Raw genomic sequence first — 21,235 nt, 5'->3', positions numbered from 1 at the left:
GGATATTTTGTCTATGTAAGGTCAGATCCTAGGTTTTTTAAGCACAAAGATTGAAATCCTCACTTAAATTGGAAGAAAGAATTAAAATAAGATAATGTAGTATGCAATTACTAAAAAAAATGGGAAATGGATAAGTAATAGACATTAACAGATTATCTCCATTTCTTTTTGTTTTTCTTTTTTGTATAAATTTTTCTTTTTATTCTGAATTTACTCACCAAAACACAATTATCTCCATATATAGAGCAGGACACAAGGAGAATTTTCCGTGAAACTTAAGTTTCTACTCCATATCACTTATTTTTTTAAGTATATAATACATTCCATGTGTTATATTCAAAACTGTCCTGCTTGTCTGCACTTTTTTTGGATGTGCTTCTGTTTTCTCCCATGCATTACGGGAAGGCTTTAATGGCCTTTCTTTTTTTTGACATCACTATTATGACCATCCTCTTTTCTCTATTTCCCATCTAACTAAAAACAACAGAGGGAAAAAAAAACCCACTTGTAACAAATAATCATAATCTAGCAGAATAGATCTGTGTAGTATCCATGTCAAATAATGTATATCTCTTTCTGCACCTTAAGTCTAACACCTCTCTGTTAGAAAGCAGATAATATGTTTCATTATGAGTCATCTGGAGACATGGTTGATCGTTGCTTTGATCAGAGTTCTTAAATCTTTTAAAGTTATTTTTATTTACAATGTTGTCCTTAAATAAATTGCCCTCCAGGTTCTGGTTACTTCAATCTGCATCATATTTCCCAGGATTCTCTGGATTGTGTCTTTTGTCCTTTGTTATAGAAAAATAATATTCTACCATATTCATATACCATTCAGTCATTCCCAAGTTGATGGGAAAACTCTTAAAATTTAATTTTCTTTTTCTTTCTTTTAATTCCCCTGCCCTTTATAATCAAGATTTGTTATTCTTTTAACTTCCCTCCTCAGAAAAATTATCCTCTCTTTTAGCCAGCCCTGTCCCAGACCCCACTTGATTCCCTGTGTTGTTTGATGGATTTATGCGCCAAACTGTGTGTGTTTCTAATTGGCTTCTGCTGTCCGTTGTCTGATTCATATATGAGTGAAGTTCATCTGATGCCCATTCCTTCCATCCACTCATATGTTTTTGGACATGGCCACTGTGTGGATTTGTTTTGCTTGACTATACTTGTTACAAGGGTTTTTTTTCCTTTTCTTTCTCTCAGTTTTTAATTGGGAAGAGGGTAGAGGTTAGCAATCTTCATGCCAATTAAACAAGGGTAATTTGATTTTTTTAATGCGTAGAATAAAACAGAAACAAGTTCAGAAAGAAGCATAGACAAGGCAGGACAGTTTTGAAAATAACACCTGGAATTTATTTTATATATTTTTTGAAAAGCAAGTGATAAGAAATGGAAATTCATGGTTTCATATACAATCTTCATTTTGTGTGTGGCTGTGTGGGTGGAAATGCCTTTTTTGGTGTTTAAATCTAAATTTTAAAAAATTTAAAAACATACATGTTTAAGTGAACTATAAAAACTATGTCTCCATCTGTACTATTTTTTGTTCTTTACCTTGAAAAAAGGTTTTGTTGAAGCTCTTTTAGAGATAGAATGGAATGTGGGGTTGGAACTATGAAAGTATATAGGTATATGTACCAATTCTTTCTTTTCTGTTACTAGAAGTAGAGATGCAGATTGCCTTGACCTATAAATCATAATATGCTGAGATTACTTGGCATTTTGGTTTCCCTCTCAGAACACTTCTGAAAACAAAGGATCTCTTCCACCCTTCTCCCAGAATTATCTGTATGAGAAATTCCAAATCTTATATACAAATTTTTTAAATTGTATAACTAGACCTTAAGTTACAGAGATAGAAAAATCAACACAATGATTATTCTTTTTATAACTTGCAAAACAAAAATAATTGAAAAAAGTTAAGAATTAATAAATACCTTGTATTTTGAATCAGAAAATACATTCTTGAGGTTTTTTAAAATTATAATTCGCTCAGAGACGTTTTTCCTTTGCCAAAGTATTGCTTTGCGTGTAAACATTAGGTCTATAATACTTTGAATGTGTAGAAATCTATTTTTTGCCTTCCTAGAAAAGTGAGTGGGATGTTTTGTCTATAATTTCATTCAAATATACAAAGAGGTGGGATGTTTCTCTAACTGCAGATTTCCTCTTAGTAGAAGCTGTTTTAGGGTCCTCCTTTTAAGAGTAATACTATATCTAACATTATTTCATTCCAACTGCCAGTTATCACTTTTAATTTATTATCAACAATAAGAATGCATGTTAAGAATTTAGGAGAGGAGAAGGAAAATACCTCGTTTATTGGTATTATTTTGTTTGCATTTTTAGAAAAATAAAATGTAAAAGTGTATTTCAGTCCAAAAATCTACCACAGTTATTAATATCTATGGGATACACTTCTCTGTTCCTCAAGTCTTGTTTGCTTATAGAGAATACTGAAGTTTTCTTCTTATTTTTTAACCAAAGAAACATGAACTTTATTCTAACCACTGTTCTTACTAACAATAAAGGCATTTATATTTTACTTTGTAGTCTGTCTTTGGTGTCATCAAATATATGCTTCTGTGGGCACGTCCTCTGACCGTCAAATTATAATTGAAGTCTATTTCTGCCTATGTATAACAATTAATGTTTGATTTCTCACTCCTATACTGAGGGCTTGATCCTTTAAAGTAGTGACCTCTTTACCTGAATAAAATTATTAAGAATAAGAAAAATGCTGTTGTCACAAAGGCAGTGGAAATTAATCATCTGAGCTCTATTATTTAATTCAAATTACTCAAATAGTGGTAGAATAGTAAAATTGTTATTTTGACATACTGAGAAGAATGTATTTGTTTTGAGGGGAAAAGGTGAAATGTCAAAGTGTGTTGTCAAAGTGTGTACTAAGTAGTATAATTTGTTTAAAATGGAAAGTTATAAATTGAAAATGATTCTTTGTTATTTCTAATCCAAATTTATAGGAAATCTATGAAATTCCTATGTAAGATATCTAGTAAATTATATCACCTTCTCCTTGAAACAAATGGTCTTACCTCTGTATACTAAGAAAAGCAGTGTTTATACCTTGTTTTTTTTTTTTCGCTCTACCATGACCTGATTATCTTTTCATCATATCAGTATTTTTGTGTGTATGAGATGGGGTTACTGTCAGTTAGATATCATTCGTGGACAGGTGGCAAACCCCATTTCATGAAAATTTTCTTGACCTTTCTCTTCTTCCATATGTTTTTCTGCTCAGGTTTAGAATAAACATAAGATAGTAATGTATAATAGGGTGCAAAAGTTGATTGGAGTAAAGTTATGAATGGCTTTAAATAACAAACAGAGGAGTTTGTACTTAATTATAGAAGCTATAGGTAGCCACCAGAGAGTGACATGATTGACCTTGGGCTTTAGGAAAGTCTCTGTGGTACATTAGGGGAAGGAAGGACTAGAGAGGGGAAAGACTGCTGAATTAGGAGGCTATTGTAATAGTGCAGGTAAGAAGGAGAACGAGGGCCTGTACTCAGCTGCTGAGTGGTAAAGAGGAGGTGAATGTGAATAAGGGATGAAATACAGCCATAATGTATAAGTGCTAAAATGAATGACCCCATGTTAGGGAAGCTCACTTCCTGAAGAGTTCACCCCACCGACCCCACAACACTCATTTCAAGATCCCTTCCTAACCACTACCACATCTATGGGATTGTTTTGTGATAGTAATAAAGTGTTCTTTTTCTTCCAATGGTGATAACACTCACCTCTCACTCTTCCCTCTGTGATCTGCCTTCCAATGGCTGGGCCTTACAGTCCTACCTCCCTAAATGCAGGGAGGGAAATTGAAAACCTCTTCCTTACCTCTCCTGTTGAGTTTTGACCAGATTTTCTCTGTGCTCCTCTTTATCAGTGAAATATTTATTTTTTCCTTTTCTCCTCCAGATTTTTCTCGTATCTTTTGCTCCTTACCCCGTTGATGTTCTCTCTCTTGTTTCCTTGTCTTAGACAATATGCAAGAGTTTTTTTTAATTAAATGACTCAACTATCCAATATGTATGACTTTATCCAGCCCTATTAATCATTTGTTTTCTTAGTCATTAATTGCTACTAACTGAGATTAAATTTCTCCTGCTTTGGTCACTTTGCATGTTGAACACTACTTATATCTGGGCTCTCTTGAAGTCATGACTCAACTTCTTCCCTTTTGCTGAGCATTCAGTTACATTTCTTTGGTACATGGGCTCAGCTTTATAGTTTTTTTTTTTTAATGCCAAGCAAGCGTCTTTGTATTTTGGAACATCATGTTCCATATTTTCCTTTGATTTCTCAAAAGAATTATTCCTAGACTATTTTGATTGATTCTCTTTGAAATGTGAAAGGTTTTTTTTCCCCTGCACCTGAAAATTTTGTTGTTTTATATTATAATACTGAAGTTTAACTACAGTGTTTCTTGGTGGGTTAAATTATGGGTTTCTTTCCACTGATTTTCTATGGTTTCATCTGATGTCAATTTTTCTCTTCCAGTGTTTCTGTGCAATATTCTTATATCACTTCTTGGAATATGGTATTCAGGTTTTCTTTACTTAATGTTTTTCTAGAAGACACATAATGCTTACACTAAATTTTCAAATCATATCTTCAGGTTAATTTTTCTTATTTTGTCATGCACTCCTGTAAACTACTAATCTTGTAATTTTTTGCTATTTTAAATTTAATTTTCCCTCTGCCTCCATATTTTGCAGTTTAATTCTATTTTTTTCAGAGTCTCCTTTTTGGAGTGTCACTCTTTATTTTATTACATATGCCATAGGTGCTGTATAGATTTATAGGTTTCTTCCTTCAGACATCTTAATTCCATCTTTATTTCTTTTATGTTTTCAGTTAATTATCTCATTTTCTGAACTATTCAGTAAACAAACATTTATTAATACCTACTCCATGTCAGGCACTGTGTCATGCTGACTTTTTGGAGTTGCTCCATTATTAGAGGGGGCCTCCTAGAGTTCATTGTAATACCTTCATCTCCCTTAGGGGATTTTGACTCGAAATCTATTGCCAAATACTTCTTTATTGTGATGGCTATTCCTCTGAATGTTTATTCATTTCTCCTCAGTCAGCTTTTATCTACTATTGCAATTATTCTACTGATTTTTCAGTGTTGTCCTTGTTCTGATGTGGTTTTTATATTTGCCCTTTCCCTTCTGTATGCCCAATACTGTGTATCTTGTCCTCAGCCCTCTTGAACTGCTGAATTTGGATGAGATCTGCTGCCCTTAAGGGGTGAAAATGACCATTGAGACAACTTCCACTGTAAGACTCTAAGGAACCACCTTGTAGTTACACCTGTTCTCCATTTTTCCCCAGCCCGGTTTTCTGGGCTCCACCTTCATCTTTGAAACTGACCTTTAGTCCACAGACTGACTCTGAGACACCACTTGTGATGGGGATAGGGAAGGGTCTTCTAAAATTCATCTGAGGGGAGATTCTGAGATGCCTTTGCAATTAAGTCTTTTCTCCTTCCTCTGATTCCTTCTAGTTTTTTTTTTCTTCCTTCACTATCAGATAGCTGCAAAAGAGTACCACACTTCCCTATCCCTCTGTTCTCCACATTCTTCCCTCCAGCTCTCCATAATCCTCCACAGTTGTCTCTTTTTTGCCTCTCAAGCCTCAGCCTGGGTTTAATGCAGGGGCTTAGAGCCAACTGGGTACCAAGGTCCCCTTGAGACACTGCTAAGGGGTTAAATCCAAAAGTCTGTGCCTATAGCTATAGCCATTCTGAAGTAATTGGGCTGTGCTCAATAGTAGGAGCAGTGCTAGAGGTATTAATGCTAGGAGCAACAAGGTGGTAAGTTGGTCTTCAGTTATTTTTTTAATAAGAATTACCTTCTTTGGGTCTTTCAGTTTTCCTATTCTTGACATTGCATTTTTCCATTGTCAGGTTTTTTTCCTCCTAGTGTATTTGGTAGATCTTTGTCCTATCAGCTTCTCTCTCCATCATCTAATGGAAAATGACCATTGAATTTGGCAACAAGTAGGTCACTAATGACTTTGAAGTCAGTTGTTTCTGAGGGTGGTGGGAATGGAAACCATATTAAAGAAGTTTGTTGAGTAAATGGGTGATGAGGAAGTGAAGGTAGTGAATGTGGAATATTCTTTTTAGAAATTTGACAGTAAAGAGAGGTAAGAGACTGATAGCTTGATTGTGTGGCAGTGACAGTGAAGGAAAAGCTGTTTCTTTTAAAGGACTAGTGATATGTGAGCACGGTTGTAGACTGAGAGGAAAGGACCCGTTAGAGACAGAAAGAATAAAGATATATAGGAGGAGGGCATGGTTAATGGAACAGGATCATGGAGCAGAAAACAGAGGAGAAGATGAAGGGTGCAGCTAGAGAAGTTAATTTAAGCAAGAATGAAATGCCCCTCTCCCTCTGTGACTGGACAGAAGGCAGAAAGGATGGGTAGGGGAATGAAAGAGTGAAATTGAAGGAGTTGGATGGACTCTGTCATCTTAGTAAAGAAGAGGGTGAATTCTTGTGCTGAGTGTCAGTGGGGTGAATTTGAGGGCTTGAGAGAAAAATGGTTCGGAATAGCCTTTGTGAGACATGTGATATCATGAGAGATTGGTAAAAGTGTCTTCTTGCAAGACAGCTTAAGGTGTTTAAATCCAGGCCCCTCTCCTAAACTCACTCCTAAACTCCTAGAAATGCCCCAAATAAGCTTTAAAAAACAACTAAAATAGGAAAGAACTCCCTACCAGGAAGCTGCTGTATTTGAGGATAGATGTTAAGAGATTAAGAAATTGATTAAGCAAAGAAAAACTATACTCTCACTCCCCTCTGCAAACTATCTTCCAGTCCCACAATTTGCTTTATCTTTTAATTATTAAATCTAATGGCCATTTCCCAGTCCTGATCCATTTTGACCTTTCTGTAGCATTTAACAGGGTTGACCACTGTCCTTCTGTGGTATTTATTACGCTATTCTCTTCTATTTCTCCTCCCCTGTCTGACCATTACTTAGTTTCTTTTGTAAGCTCATCATCTGTGCCCTACTTCCTAACTGAAGGTAAAGTCCAAGTTTCGGTGCTGAAGCCTATTGTTTTCTCTCTATATAAAGTCATGAAGATATCATCAGCTTTCATATATCCAGATGTTATTTGTGTTAGGTGACTCCCGAATCTAAACATCTAGCCCTAATTTCAATCTTGAGCTGCACAGTCTGCCTGTTTTATATATTTCTACATGGATGTGCCATTAGTACCTCAAGCTCAGCATGAATTTAGAAGTGGAAGAGACTACAGATCATCAAGACCAAACCCTTGATTTGACAGATGGGGAAACCGTGGCACAGGGAGGTAAAATAATTTACTCAAGGTCACAGGGATCATAAATAGAAAACCTGGGAATTGAACCAAGATCATCCACCTTCACATCCAGTGCCCTCTCCAAGTGGAACTCCCAGTGGAAGAATTATTTTCCTCCCAAAATTCATCTTTCCTTCAAATTTCCCAACTTTTCTTGAGGGTATCACCATCTCAAGTCAGCAAAGTTTACAACATTATAGTTACCTTTTATTCTTCACTTTTCCTCACATATCCAACTAGTTTCCCAGTCATGTCAATGATGCTTCTACAACTAGTTTCCCATCCATTCCATTCTTTAGACTAACATGCCCTCTAGCCTCTTTTAGACTCAATTGTGAAATAGGGATAATAACAGCACCTCCTTCCCAGGGTTGTTGTAAAGATCAAATGAAAGAAATTTGTAAAGCACTTAGCACAGTGCCTGTCACACAGTAGGAGTTTAATAAATGTTTTTTTTCTTTCTTTTAAAAAATATGACCTTTTACATTTCTAGGTTTTGAGATATATATATATATGTATATATATATGTACATATATATACACACGTATGTATACATATATATACACACACACACATATACATATATATATATATACACATATTTGGAACTTATGATATATATATAGTATGTGAAATTGGTCAAAGCTTAATTTCTCCCAGACTGCTTTCTAATTCTCTGAGCAGTTTTTATTGAAAGTTGGGTCATTATCCATCACCTGCTGACTTTTGCTCTATCAACACTGTTACTGTGTTAGGTCCTGGGTTTTTTTCTCCCCCCAGGAGTTCATTTCTGACTTGTCCAATTTTTTTTGTGTGAAATTGGGTTGTATAAATTTTTTATTTATTTTTCTATTAGTCTCATTATTTTGTATTTATACTCTTGTAAATATTTATTTCATTTAAATTGTTTTCTCAATACATAATTAGGCAAAATCATTTTCAATAACTTTTAAAAATCTGTTGTAAATCCCTTTTCATTTTTTATTTTGGCAATTTGGTTTCTAAAATTCTATTGATGTCCTTAAATTCTTTCTTGTTTATCTTTTTGTTAGATTTGTCTAGACCTAAAAGGGACAAAATAAGGTCCCCAGCTCTTATAGGTTTTTTGCCCCCCTTTCCATATAATTTGATTAGATTTTCCTTTAAACACTTAGATGCTATGTCATGAGCATAAAGGTCCCTAGGATCTATTCTCTCTCTCTCTCTCTCTCTCTCTCTCTCTCTCTCTCTCTCTCTCTCTCTCTCTCTCTCTCTCTCTCTCTCTCTCTCTCTCTCTCTCCCTCTCCCTCCCTCTCTCTCTCCCTCTTCCTTTCCCTCTCTCTCTCCCTCCTTCCTTCCCTCCCTCTGTCTCTCTCCCCCATAGTAAATATTGTAATTTAATCTCATTCTCCTTGATGCATTTATTTCATTGTGATTTTTGCTGTAGGCGGTTTCCAATATGTAAACTCCTCTATCTGTGTAAATGTTGTATTCCCAAGGAGAGCACAAGCTTCTTGAGGGCACAGTCTGCCTTTTTCTTTTTTTAAATTCCCAATGTTTAGCTAAATTAGAGTCTCTCACTGCAATTGGATTGAGTTGTTTCTAAATTGCCTGCCCATTGCCAGGGAAGAGACCTTGGGTTGTTTTTTTTCTGATGAAAGCTCAAATGCCCTTTCTTAGAGATGATTACAGTTTTTCAGGTAAGCATGACAATATGGTGTTTAATAAACCCAGAGACACAAACAAATGGCAAAATAATTCTTTACTTAACAAGAACTGCTGGGAAATTTAGAAAACAGCCTGAAAAAAAAAGTTTAGATCAGCATCTTACATCTTATATCATTGTATATTCCAAACAGATAATCTCAATATTTAAAGACCAAATTAAAAATCAGAGAATTGAAGTTTATAACATTTAGAGCTATACATAATGGAAATTTTTGTAACCACAAGATGGAAGAGATTAAAAAAAGACAAAGTAAACAATCTCAAGTTTTACAAAACTGAAAAGCTTTTTCACAAATAAATTATGTACATGAATTCTGCATATAAATGTCAACTCAGATTCTTGGGGGAGGAAGGACAGCTTCCTAACATACAAGGATCTCAGCATGGTAGAAAAGACCCAAATTACTAATGTTATTATAAATATATGTATATTCTGTAGCAAGCAATGTCAATTCCTTTGTATTCCTATAGGAAAAATGACCCTCATAGTTATAAAAATTCCAAGATGGAAACATATCCTTACGCACATCATAAAAAGAATGATAGTAAACACAAATGAAAAGCTATGATCTGAACCATGGTGGATATAGTTTAAGCACAGTACTTTGCACATAGAAGCATATTAAAAGTGTGTCAAATTAAAGATATATGGGGAGAGAGGTTGTTGGTGGAATAATGTAGTAAAGGTGATAAAAGAGGATGAAATAGAGTGTTTCTGTAAAAATTGTGATAAAAATTAAAAATTTAAAAACCTTTTAATTTATTTTTTGATTGCCAATAAGGGGGAATGTGTAGATAAATAAAATCAATTAGTTTCTGGAAGAATCTTAGAAATGTGATTTTCCCCCCAAGTTTCAGAGGAGATGGGCCATATATCATATAACTCCAGTTATAATTATGCAGGACTCTACAAGAGCAATGAGAAGGGAAAGGAAAGATTGGAATATGTTATACTGAAAAAGCAAGGGAAATTGACTTACACTGAAGCATAATTTATCTTACAGAGTTGAATATAATCCCTCAGGGGAGAAGATAAACTTTTAATAAAATTAATGACTTCCAATCATTCCCTTTAGGTAAACTTGAGTAGTTCTATTTTGAAATGCAAATGAAGAAATCTTGTGAAGTATTTTTAGTTTTTAGTATTATATGGCATTGCTACAAAAGCTGAGCACATTCCATGCTGCAACAATGACCTCATCAATAGAGAAAGGCAAAAATATTAAATATATCCTGTATGTGATATAATAAAATGGAAATAGCATAAAGTCAAAGGGACAGGAGATTCAAGAATGAAGGAAACGGTATCCTTTAAGTGTCTGACCCTAGATTCAAGACTGAGGAAAGATGAAATTGAGGCCAGTCAACTATGATACAAAATGGAATATAAGAAAGTTATAAATAAGGTGTCAGTGGGTGTTCACTGGAAGAAGGGGATTAATTCTGGCTGAGAGGATGAGAGAAGACTTCATAAAACATGGTATTTCATCTGGGCTTAAATGTATGGATGAGATTTTAATAGGCTGATATGGTGATTAAGACATTCCTGGTTTTGGGAATGGTAAGAGCAAAATATCAAGGTAGCAATGCACAAGAGATATTTGGGGAATGGTTACTAGTTTGGAGCATAGTTTGTAATCGTAAGTAATATGAAATAAACTGGAAAGAAAAACTTGTCGCATCTGCAAAGCATCTCATAAGCCCAACCATGTAGGACTTTTATGTGGAGGTTGTTGAGCAGGGCCATGTCACAGTCAGAATTAGAAACATTTCTTTGACAGAAGTGCATAAAATGGTTGGACAGCATAAAAAGGAATATCAAGTGTAAATACTCCAAGTTTTACTGTGGTAGCTCTTTTGTCAGGCTTCAGGCTATTTTCAAACTCCAGCTCAAATTCTATGCTGTCATTAATCATTGGTTTTGAACTCCTCCAGTACTTTGTCATGGTCAAAGGAGGGTAGGAAAGAGAGGTCAGCTTGCTGCTCACGCTGAACCTCCCCCAGTACAATACCTTGATGACATCATCTCAAGGCCAGCATCTACAGCTCTACTCTGAAGTCTAAGAAGCTTGATTATATTCATCTAACCAGACGTGATCAAGCTTCCTGAGCTGATTCATACTAACTCCGCAGAAACTGAAGGATCATCCAGTATGCCGATTTATTTATAATGAGAATACATCTATCCAAGTGACCAGCATGTGTTCTTCCTAGTAGTTTTTCTCACGAAAACCCAACTTAATACTAAATTGGTGAACATAAAATCATAGTACAAATGGAATTGGGTTATCTTAGATCATGTTTCACTTGTTAAAATTCTTCACTGAAGGAAGTGATCTACTGAGGTGACCTTAGTGCTCATGTTGGCTGGTCAGGGTACTCTCAACTTTCCTTTTTTTCAACATTTCTTATCAGGTACCAAGTTAGGTCAATAAACATAGATTAGGTGCCTACTATGTGCCAGGCACGGGGGATACAAAGAGAGGCAAAAACCACGTGGTCATACTTAGAAATGATTTTAGTTTTCAGCATTACAATTCATTTACTACCAGTTACATTTTATTATAATCATTTTCCTCTTTAGGGAAGCACTCTAACCAGCAACATATTTACAAATCATCTCTTAAAGTCAGCTTCTTTGCAGTGGATTAATCTGGTTCGTTTTATGCTGATTTGTATTGGCTTCAGTTTCAGAAGTTGACACTCTTCTAGTTTTGCACCTTAATCTGGAGCTACACACCCTATTTGACTGAGGTAGTGGCTAAGAGATGGATAATGATCCATCAAAGGAGAGTGGGAAAGGAGCGCTCAGACCAAGAGAGACATCAGTCACTAAAACCCAGAGAGAAGAGAGTGCCTGGGAGGAGAGAGTGGTCAGAAATGTCAAATGCTGCAGAGATGCCCAGTTGGATGAGAAGTGAGAAAAAGCCATCAGGTTTGGCAATTAGGAAATTATTAGCAACTTTGGAGAGAGCAGTTTTAGTTGAGTGATAGGATTGGAAGCCACATTGAAAGGAGGTGAGAAAGGAATGAGAAAGAAAGTAGAGGTGATGAGGGAGATAACTTTTTCTAAGAATTTGGTTGTGAGGAGATATTAGGATGACTGATAGCTTGAGGAAATGGTAGGGCCAAATGGGGCTGTGTGTTTGTTTTTTAAGCTAAGGGAGACCAAGGTGTATTTGTAAGCTACGTGAAATGAGCCAAAACATAGGGGAAAATAAAAAATTCAAGCAAGGGGGGATAATTATGGGGATGGTATGTCAAAGGGTACCACAGAGAAAAGGATCAAGGCCATGGTGAGAAGAGCTGCCTTTTGATGAGAGATTAGAATCAAGGAGAAATTATGGGATATGATGTCAAGAAAGTTCGTAATCCAGAACAGAGAAGAAGAGGAAACTTATAGTGAATGTCCCTATTTCCTCAATAACATGTGAGGCAAGGTCCTCTACTGAGAGGCTGTGGAGAGTGGGGTTATGTTGTAGGCTTGAGGAGAGAAAAGAAGGTTTAGGAGAACAGCTGGGAAGAGTGTGAAAGAGAATCAATTAGGGAAGAATAGAAGGATGTTCTTGCTGCAGTGAGAACCCAGTTGAAATGAGATGGCAAAATGAGTTTGTATTCATGTGGTTTACATGATTTACATGATTTACTCTAGCTCCATTTAACAGCAGTAGAAACAAAAGAGGTAGGTAGAGTAATCCAGGTTTGAGATTTGACGATACACGAGTGAGAATAGGATGAGGGGGCAATGGATTCCAGAGTAGAGAACAGTGTGGTATTGGACTAGTTGTCTGGAGAGTCCAGATGGGGAAGGGAGGAAAGGGACCCAGAATAGAGGTGATGGCCATCCTCTGCCCTCTCCAATCAATCCTCAGCACAGCTGCCAAATGAATACAGGTCTAACCACATCATTCCCCTGCTGCTCAAGAGCCTTCGGTCACTTTCTAAAATCTCTGGGATAAAATGCCCTTCACAATTTAGATTCACTCCCTTTGACATACCCACCTACCTGACATTTTCTCCCCTACCTTTGAACAGGCTTTGGAACTCTCTCTCTCCTTCCCTTCATCTTTTGGAACCCCTATCTCCCTTCCAGGCATAGCCCAAATACCACCTTCGGAATCAAGATGCCTATCCTGATTCCCGTAGTTTTTAGTGCCCCCCGCATTACTTTGTATTTATTGTGTATGTATCTTGTATTTTACCCTGATGTATATGTGTTGTTTATCTCTAGTTTAATATGAAGGTATTGGAGGTGGAAGCTGCCCTGCTTTTGTCTTTGATTTGTCAGTGCATATCTTAGAGTCTCAAGTAGTAAATGTTTATTTGCTGGTTTGCTTGCCTCCAGGAAATGTTTTAAAGCACTTTTGGGGTATGCTACAGATGGGATTTTCTGGTTGTGGGTTGTACAATGTGGCTGCTTAGGTCCCTTCCAACTATGAAATTATGTAATGCTGTGACCTTTCCTGTTCATACATTACATGGCATTTTGGGGTACCTCTTTCCCATACTTAATGTAGTATAATTGTTTTATAGTGCTCGTGTTTTATCTACCACAGCTACACAGAGCAGGGGCTTGTGTCTTAATCTAAACTTTGCATCTCTTTCAATACTTGCTTCATGCTGTGGACATACTAGACATTTAATAAATATTCCCTTGAATTGAAGTAAAAATATTTTAGGCTTTATGAAAACCAAGACAGTTTCAGGTGGAGATCATCACATCATTGACATGAAAAGAAAACATAGTGACCAATAGAAGAGAGAAATTATAATAAAGATTAGTTAGAACACCACTTATAAACAAATATACTATAATAATTTTGTTTTTCATTGTATAAGGTACTAATTTTCTGTTGTGTATCTCCCCCCCAGGATAGTCAAACAATTCTTTATAATTACATATTTATAATTTGTAGTTCTATGGATTTAGTTCAGAAGGGGTTTTTTTGAGTTTTCTTTTTTGTGTGAACAAGAAATTTTGCTTTGCTTTTGACTTGGGAACAGTCAGGGTCTCTATTTTTGTTGCTCTGCTTAACTTCTGGTGCACCTCTTAAAGTGTAGCTTCACATTTCAGGAATTTAATTGTGCAGTATAGTATACATACTTAAACATTATAGCTCAAGATCAGAAACATTACTCATGTGCATGAAAACTGTGATCTTATTATTATAGGTGCTTTTGAACAGGCTATACAGTTGGTATTTATAGTATATAGCTGTGCCTTAAACTCAATATAGTAACTTTAAATTAAAATAGAAAATTACAGGGTAGGTATTTACATCACAAAGAGTCCTTCACTGCACAAAAAGGTTTGCCATAGATTCCCATTAATAATCAATTCTCATAAAGCATGTGATTTGTGGTTTAAAATGTACAGAAAAGCAATTCACACGTAACTATTGAGGATGTGGGTGTTACATAAAGTGAGTTATATCTTTATGATGGCAGAAAAGTTTTGAAAAAAATTTAAATAACAACTTAATTATATACAACCAAAACTGATTCCCTGCTTTTTATTCCTCCATCACAACAAAATCATGAAAATATTCTTTTCTAAGCTAACACTTTTATGTTGAGTTACAGCTGTAAATCTCAAAAAACTGGTAATGAAAATAGTAGTTTGGATTAGAAAGTTTGAGAGACTAATTATAGTGTCCCTTTAATTATCGTCCTCCTATTCTATTTCTCTAACATCTATTCAATCATAGAGCACAATATTTTAGTCAGATTGTTTTTTGACCCTTATATTATTAGTTTTAGAAACAATTTTGATATTTTGAACAAATGTCCAGCCAAAAGAGAAATAAAAATATCCGATTACAAAAGAAATAAAATTTAACAGCCAACTTTATTATCAGTTTTTCCTACTTGAGTACATTCCTCAGCATAATTGAGTATCTTCTGATTAAATTATAGTTCCTTCTTGCAGATGTAGTTTTGAGCGCCGTCATGACAATATGAGTCTTTTATTCTTGTTGGGTAACCAAGCTTTAACTATATAGAATGACACAGTTTAATTTATCCACGCACACACATGAAAACAGTCTAACTTTACTGCTGTCTTTGCTTGGCAGGCCTCTTTGCCAGTCTAGTATTAACTTTTAAAATATTACAAAATCATTTTCATGCACAAGAAATAAGTAAATGTATTTCTGTAACCTATGCTACACAAATTTGACTACTGAAAACATCCTTCAGAGGGAGGCAATATTAGATGCTATATAACCATTCATAGTTATGTTTATTTCATAGGCATACCTTTTTATGTGTGATATTCAGATGGAGGGAGCTGTTTTGAGACAGTGACTTGAATGTAAATAATATTGAAGAAATAGCATATGGCAAGGCCTTGGATTCAACAGTTGACCATGAGAATCTGAAATGAATGAAGACTTTTTCAGAAGGCACACAGATATATTAATTCTTAAGTTGTCTCTTTTTGATCTCTTAATTACGGAAAAAGATTTATTGGGTTAATTTTAAGAAGGCAAGTGTTTGAAAAGTTTTGGCAAATACTGTCTTCTTGTAATGACTATATGGTAATGAAAGAAGTTAAGAGGAGAGCCAAATTAGATTGAATGATTGTTCAGTCATGTGGGTCAGGGTAGTTGCATAGCCTGGTTGTTAGACTGATTGCTCAAATTACATTGCCTCAGGTCCTGCACTTGGTTGGCTGTCTTCTTAGATCTTAACAAGGTTCTGGGAATTTCTGTTTCTGACAAAGTTTGCTTTGTGTTTTTTTTTCCCTTCATTTTTTCCCCTTCAGGATGCTTCATCTGCGGACATCAGAAAAGCATACCGTAAGCTTTCACTAACTTTACACCCAGACAAGAATAAAGATGAAAATGCAGAAACTCAGTTTAGACAAGTAAGTGATGTTGTTTACAACTACATGTTTTGTGGAAAGTAATAAAGTAAATATCTACATGTGTGTATGTATATGTATATATATTAACTAAAATATGACTTACATTTGGAATATGTATTTTTGAAAATGAAATTTGGAAAAGAGAAAGTATTTATCTTTTTATGCATTCCATGCCATGAAATGAATACATTTTTATAGCCTCTGTCATTCAGACAGGGCACCCATTGTCCGTTTGAAGGGATATAACTCTTATGATACTATCTTATTATGCAGGTCTTGCTTTAGAAAATGTAAGGTGAAAAATCGCTAGTTTTCACATTCAGCGTGCCACTTAAAGAAGGTACAGCAGAGAATTTCTTTTAAAATAAGTGTTTTTCTAATGTCCAAAGTGACCCTCATAGTAAAGCCAAATGTATCTCTTAGTCAAGGCTCTTCTCTAAATTCATATGTATGTGTAAGGAAATACTATCTCTGTATATGTAAGATAGCATCTTTGTTCTCACAAGTGATTTCTTGTAGTTGGGAATATTTTTACCTTAAAGTAATGCTTCTGTTTTAGTTGGTGGCTATTTATGAAGTTTTAAAGGATGATGAACGAAGGCAGAGGTGAGTTTTTATTTTTACTTTTAAATTTAACTTTTTAAGTTCCACATAGCTATTGTAAAAATAAGACCATATAAAATCAATTAGATCATGTACCATATATACTTTGATGGTTCACAGGTTAGTGACATTTTCATTTGTAAGTGGATATACACTATACTGGAAACAGCTTGCATTTGGAATGGAATTCATTAATTCACTAAGTTATATTAATACATCATGTGTCATTAAGTTAGCAAGTCATGGCTTGATTAAATAAGACTTTAGTCATATGCCTCTTTGCCTTGGGAAATAAAAACCCCATATCTACATTAAATAACTACCTATTTTGCCTGTATATTGGTAGTAATTCCCACTTGTTGCTTACATGGATTCCCTCTGGAGACTCACCACTTAACATTTAACATTTTGACATTCTGTTTTTCTTATAAGTTTTATTTCATCCATAAAATAGCAAGCCTAATCTCTCTACCTCATGTTGGAAAATAAACTTGTAGGTAAGATCTGCCAATATCTGTTTTTTTTTCTTTATTCCAGCTTTCTCATATGTGTCTGCCATTACCACATACACATTCATTCCTAAGAATAGAATAACACTGCCCATAGCCACTGTCTTTCCTGATTTAGGGGTGGGGCTGAGAAGGAGACCAGGCTGATTATTGAAATGACCAGGCAAAGAGTAGCAGCTACCATACAAGAATTTTTATCTGTAGTACTTTCAAAGGTGCTGATGTAGTAGTTGTATATGATATTTGGGAGAGAGAACACAGGAGAGTACTTCCACCTCCACATTTGTGGCTTGTGCCTTACCTTACACTGAAATTAGAATCAAGATGAATATCACATGTGGCATTTTAATAGTTTACAGTCGAGTTTAAGAGGTTGGGATTTTTAAATGAAGAGATTAGAAATTTGGAATTGTAGTATTTAAAACAACTTAATGACCCATAACGTTCACTGAAAGCATTAATATACCTAAAAGACAAGATAATGAGTGTGAAGTTCTGCATTTCTCTTTGAGAGTTGTTTTTTTTTTAATGTGTTGTTTTCTAAGGTATTTGCTACAGAATTTATTAAAATCATTTGAATACCTCACTGTGTCAGTTTGTGGAACTAGATTTTAGAATCTTCTCTTAAAGCCCTTTGCTTTATAAGGAGTCCTGGCATTAGTCCATATGCCTTAGGAAAGATTCCTCTGCTTTGAGATAATACTGTATGTTGAAAGAGTCCTGGAAGTGGGTAGAAGAGAATTTGGGTCATTTTGTACATGTTTTGTAATTAATTTCTCCGAAAAGCTCTCACATTTGTCTCATAGATCAAGAAAGTTCTGATAGAACATCTAACAATATTAGTTCTAGATTTTACCTTAAAAACAGACACAGTACTTTCTTTGGGAGTTGCCATAACATATTATCATTGAACAAGATTTTAATAGAAAAAAAATTGTTTTATTATTGGTTAGGCAGTAAACTTTGTTGCATTTTTATTGTATTTGCATTTAATTCCTGATATTGCTGGTATCTCTGAGGAAAATATTATTGCTTCCTTAGAAAGTGCTTCATCCAAATTAGAGTAGAACCTGTAGTTTTAGACTCATCTACTCTGTCTTCTTTCAGGATTGGTTCCTGTTGCCCTTGTATTAGAGTCTAGGTTGAAAAATGGAACTGACAGTTACACAAACAGATACCCCTCGAGGCAGGACTAACTCATTGGTAACTGGTTTTCCTTGAGGCAAAAGTCTTAAGTAATCAAGCTGAGAATCACTCCTTGAAAGCCACATGCCTGAGGACTGGTGACCTGTGGGTGTTGGAGTAGACAGGAGAGACCTATATACTCCAGAAATTTACCTAAAGCTTGTAATTGCTTGTAAACAAAGTTGCAGTCATTTTTACATTTTAAAAGGTTGCTTTCTGATATTATAATCATTTCATTGTTACAAGTATTCTTTAGCAATAAGTAATGGAAAATGATGTGTTCCTGGAGGAAAAAAGTGACTTTAGAGAGTATATTCTGGGCAATCTTCAGATTTCATTTTTCTTAGATTTAATTGTATTTTCAAAAGAGGTTAGAAGCACAGTGGGGTGGGTTTTTTTTTTTTCAGTTCAAAGAAGGAATAGCAGTGAAGTAAATGAAATTTTTAAAAATTACCAAAAGAAAATCATAGTTTTCACATTAATTTTATAAAGCTTTTATAAAGTTTTCTATATTTACTTATTGACTAGCCTTTCTGAAATTGATGAACCTCAACTTTTACCTGTTCCATGGTGTAAAATTATGTGCCTGATTGGCATTTGAAATGATCACCCACCACCAGAGACAAAATAGTTACATGAGTACTAGTTTGTGAATGTGAATGTATATGTGCCTTTATGTGAAATCTATTAGATTTTTAAATAAGTATTTATTTGCTACCATCATGATAGTTAAGGTTGTTAATGTGTTGTTTAATCACTATTTTAGTGCATAATATTTGTGATAATTGACAACCTTTCCACTTGCTAAAACAAAAGAAAATTATGTTTTTCTTTTTAAGTAAAATGAAAAGCATGATAATCTAGTAACTTTTTGTGAACCCTATTATCTTATTAATGTAAATTTGATTATAGGAAGTGTTTAGTAGTTAAACTAAAATAAACATTCTTGTGAAAATAACAAGTCTCTATGTACGTCTCCTCTTTAATTAGGAGGTATAATAAATCTACCATATGAAAAGTACAAACTCCTCTACCACAGTTACATCAAGTATCTTCTTCATCAGTTTTTTTTTAAAGAAGCAAATGAGCCTTTTGTGAATTTTAATTTTAAAATTAGATGTCATTAATTACTTTAGGTATGTTAACTATCCTTCATACTTAAAATGAAGCAGATTTTACCTATCTTTCAAAACATGAATTTCCTAAAGGATTTTTTTTTAATCCTTAAATTAAAACTTCTTACTATGGAGAAATCAGGATTTAAATCATTGTTAGGATCATCTAGTTTTCAAAAATTAGATGAAAATTGTCAAAATTTAAAATTAGATTATTCCACAAGTATATAGGACTTATGGTTAAGAAAAATATTTTTTCATTTTGGTTATCAAATTACTATTATGTATTTCAAACATTATGCTAATGTAGAACTATATATTATTAATGCCAAAAAGCTGGGTTTTTTAGAAGTTGAATTTGCTTTCCAGTGGTTTCTATGTCAAAATAGTACTGTTTCATGGAGTGATGATTAATTTTTTTTAATCTCAAATCATGGCACCTATTCTCATTGGATGTGTACTATTGCATGATATTTGTTGTGTAAATTATAGGAAAAGCAAACAAATAGAATACTTGTTACCCTATATACTTCATACATGTATTTGAAGAGTTAATATTCTTTAAGTTAGTTTATCTCAAAGTAACTTAGGTAAGTATTCTAAGAAAAACAATCTCAAGAGATTTACTCATGTATATTTTCTTGAATTTATTTTTTCTGACTTTAGTTTCTAACAACAGTTGGCATCTCCATTTAAATAATTCAGTGAAAAAATTGTATTATTTATTTGTATAATATTATACAAGTGAAAAACAAGTTTCAAAATTAGAGCTTAATATAGTGACATTTCAAATTTGGCATCATGTCACCAAGACTTTTCTTTTTTCTTCTTAAATAACTTAAGGAGCATTGGCCTGAGCCAGTTTGAGGAAAGATTCCATTATTTTTTTTTTCAGAGCTTTATAATGAAAGCAGTGATTTATCTTTTACCAACATATATTCTAAAAAGTAGGCTATAATAGAAGCTATCTTCCCTTAAAATGGCCAGTCGTGTGAGCCATAATGTTCATTGATAGTAAAATCAATAGAGCATTGATTCTAAGACTTAATCCTTAGAGGCTGTTGTTCAGAGAGGCCGAAGTAGCCTAGTAAATACCCAGTACTGTTTAGTGTGTTTAATGCATTAGATTCTGCTATCTGAAATTTGGATGTGCACTAAATAGGATTTATAGAGTGAAGGCAGATAAATATTGTTAGTATGTATTGCTATGTGATATGTGATAAAAATATTTTACTACTGATGCTTAGGAATCTTACCAGCATAGTTTTTCTTCAAACATAGTTTAAAATACTATATTCGAATGAAAAAAGAAGCTGTAATGAGAATTTTTTTCTAAAACTGAAGGTTTTTTCTTTTGTCTTAAATTATTGCCAAAGGGATTTACTAATAATGGTTTTGTATTTACCCAGCTTTTCTACCAGTCAACAAATATAGTGTAGAATGTGTATTTCGATTAAACACAAGATGTAACACTTTCTTGGGCTTCTATCAAATGAAGTTTTTGTTTTATACCTTTTAAATTTCTGATGTCTTTTTACCAATCTATTGGTCTCTGAAATTTCTTCTGTGTTAAAATGGATAGATTATCACAATATTTTAAATTGAATCATTTACATGAAAAAGTAAATCTTGTGATAAAATTTATGCCTCTTGATATTATTTTTAAATATTGCTGAAAATGTTGACATCAGCAAATTCTGTATAATCAGTCTAGTACACAACTGCATTTTAATTTTGTTAGACTCTTGTGCATTAAACAATTTTTGCCTGGTAAAAACTCTAGTACTAATTAAGGTCTTTTGCTTTGAACAATGGTCATTCTGATGCGACAGTGTTATTAATCATCTAGATTTGTCTAAAAGTCAGGTTTTCTAGATT

At 34.2% G+C, this 21,235-nt stretch overlaps 1 protein-coding gene across 1 annotated transcript in view; it reads left to right on the top strand.

Annotated features, from left to right (window-relative positions):
• Positions 1-21,235, top strand: part of DNAJC1 (DnaJ heat shock protein family (Hsp40) member C1) — a 255,794-nt gene that overhangs the window by 77,379 nt on the left and 157,180 nt on the right. The window contains 2 exon segments of the mRNA XM_020966879.2: positions 15,844-15,945; positions 16,505-16,551. Coding sequence (XP_020822538.1) covers positions 15,844-15,945; positions 16,505-16,551 — 149 coding nt within the window.

This window comes from Phascolarctos cinereus, unplaced genomic scaffold (genome assembly GCF_003287225.1).
Source record: "Phascolarctos cinereus isolate Bilbo 61053 unplaced genomic scaffold, phaCin_HiC Scaffold_1;HRSCAF=81, whole genome shotgun sequence".
In the NCBI taxonomy this organism is placed as follows: Eukaryota; Metazoa; Chordata; class Mammalia; order Diprotodontia; family Phascolarctidae; genus Phascolarctos; species Phascolarctos cinereus.
This window is presented reverse-complemented; position numbering and strand designations above follow the sequence as displayed.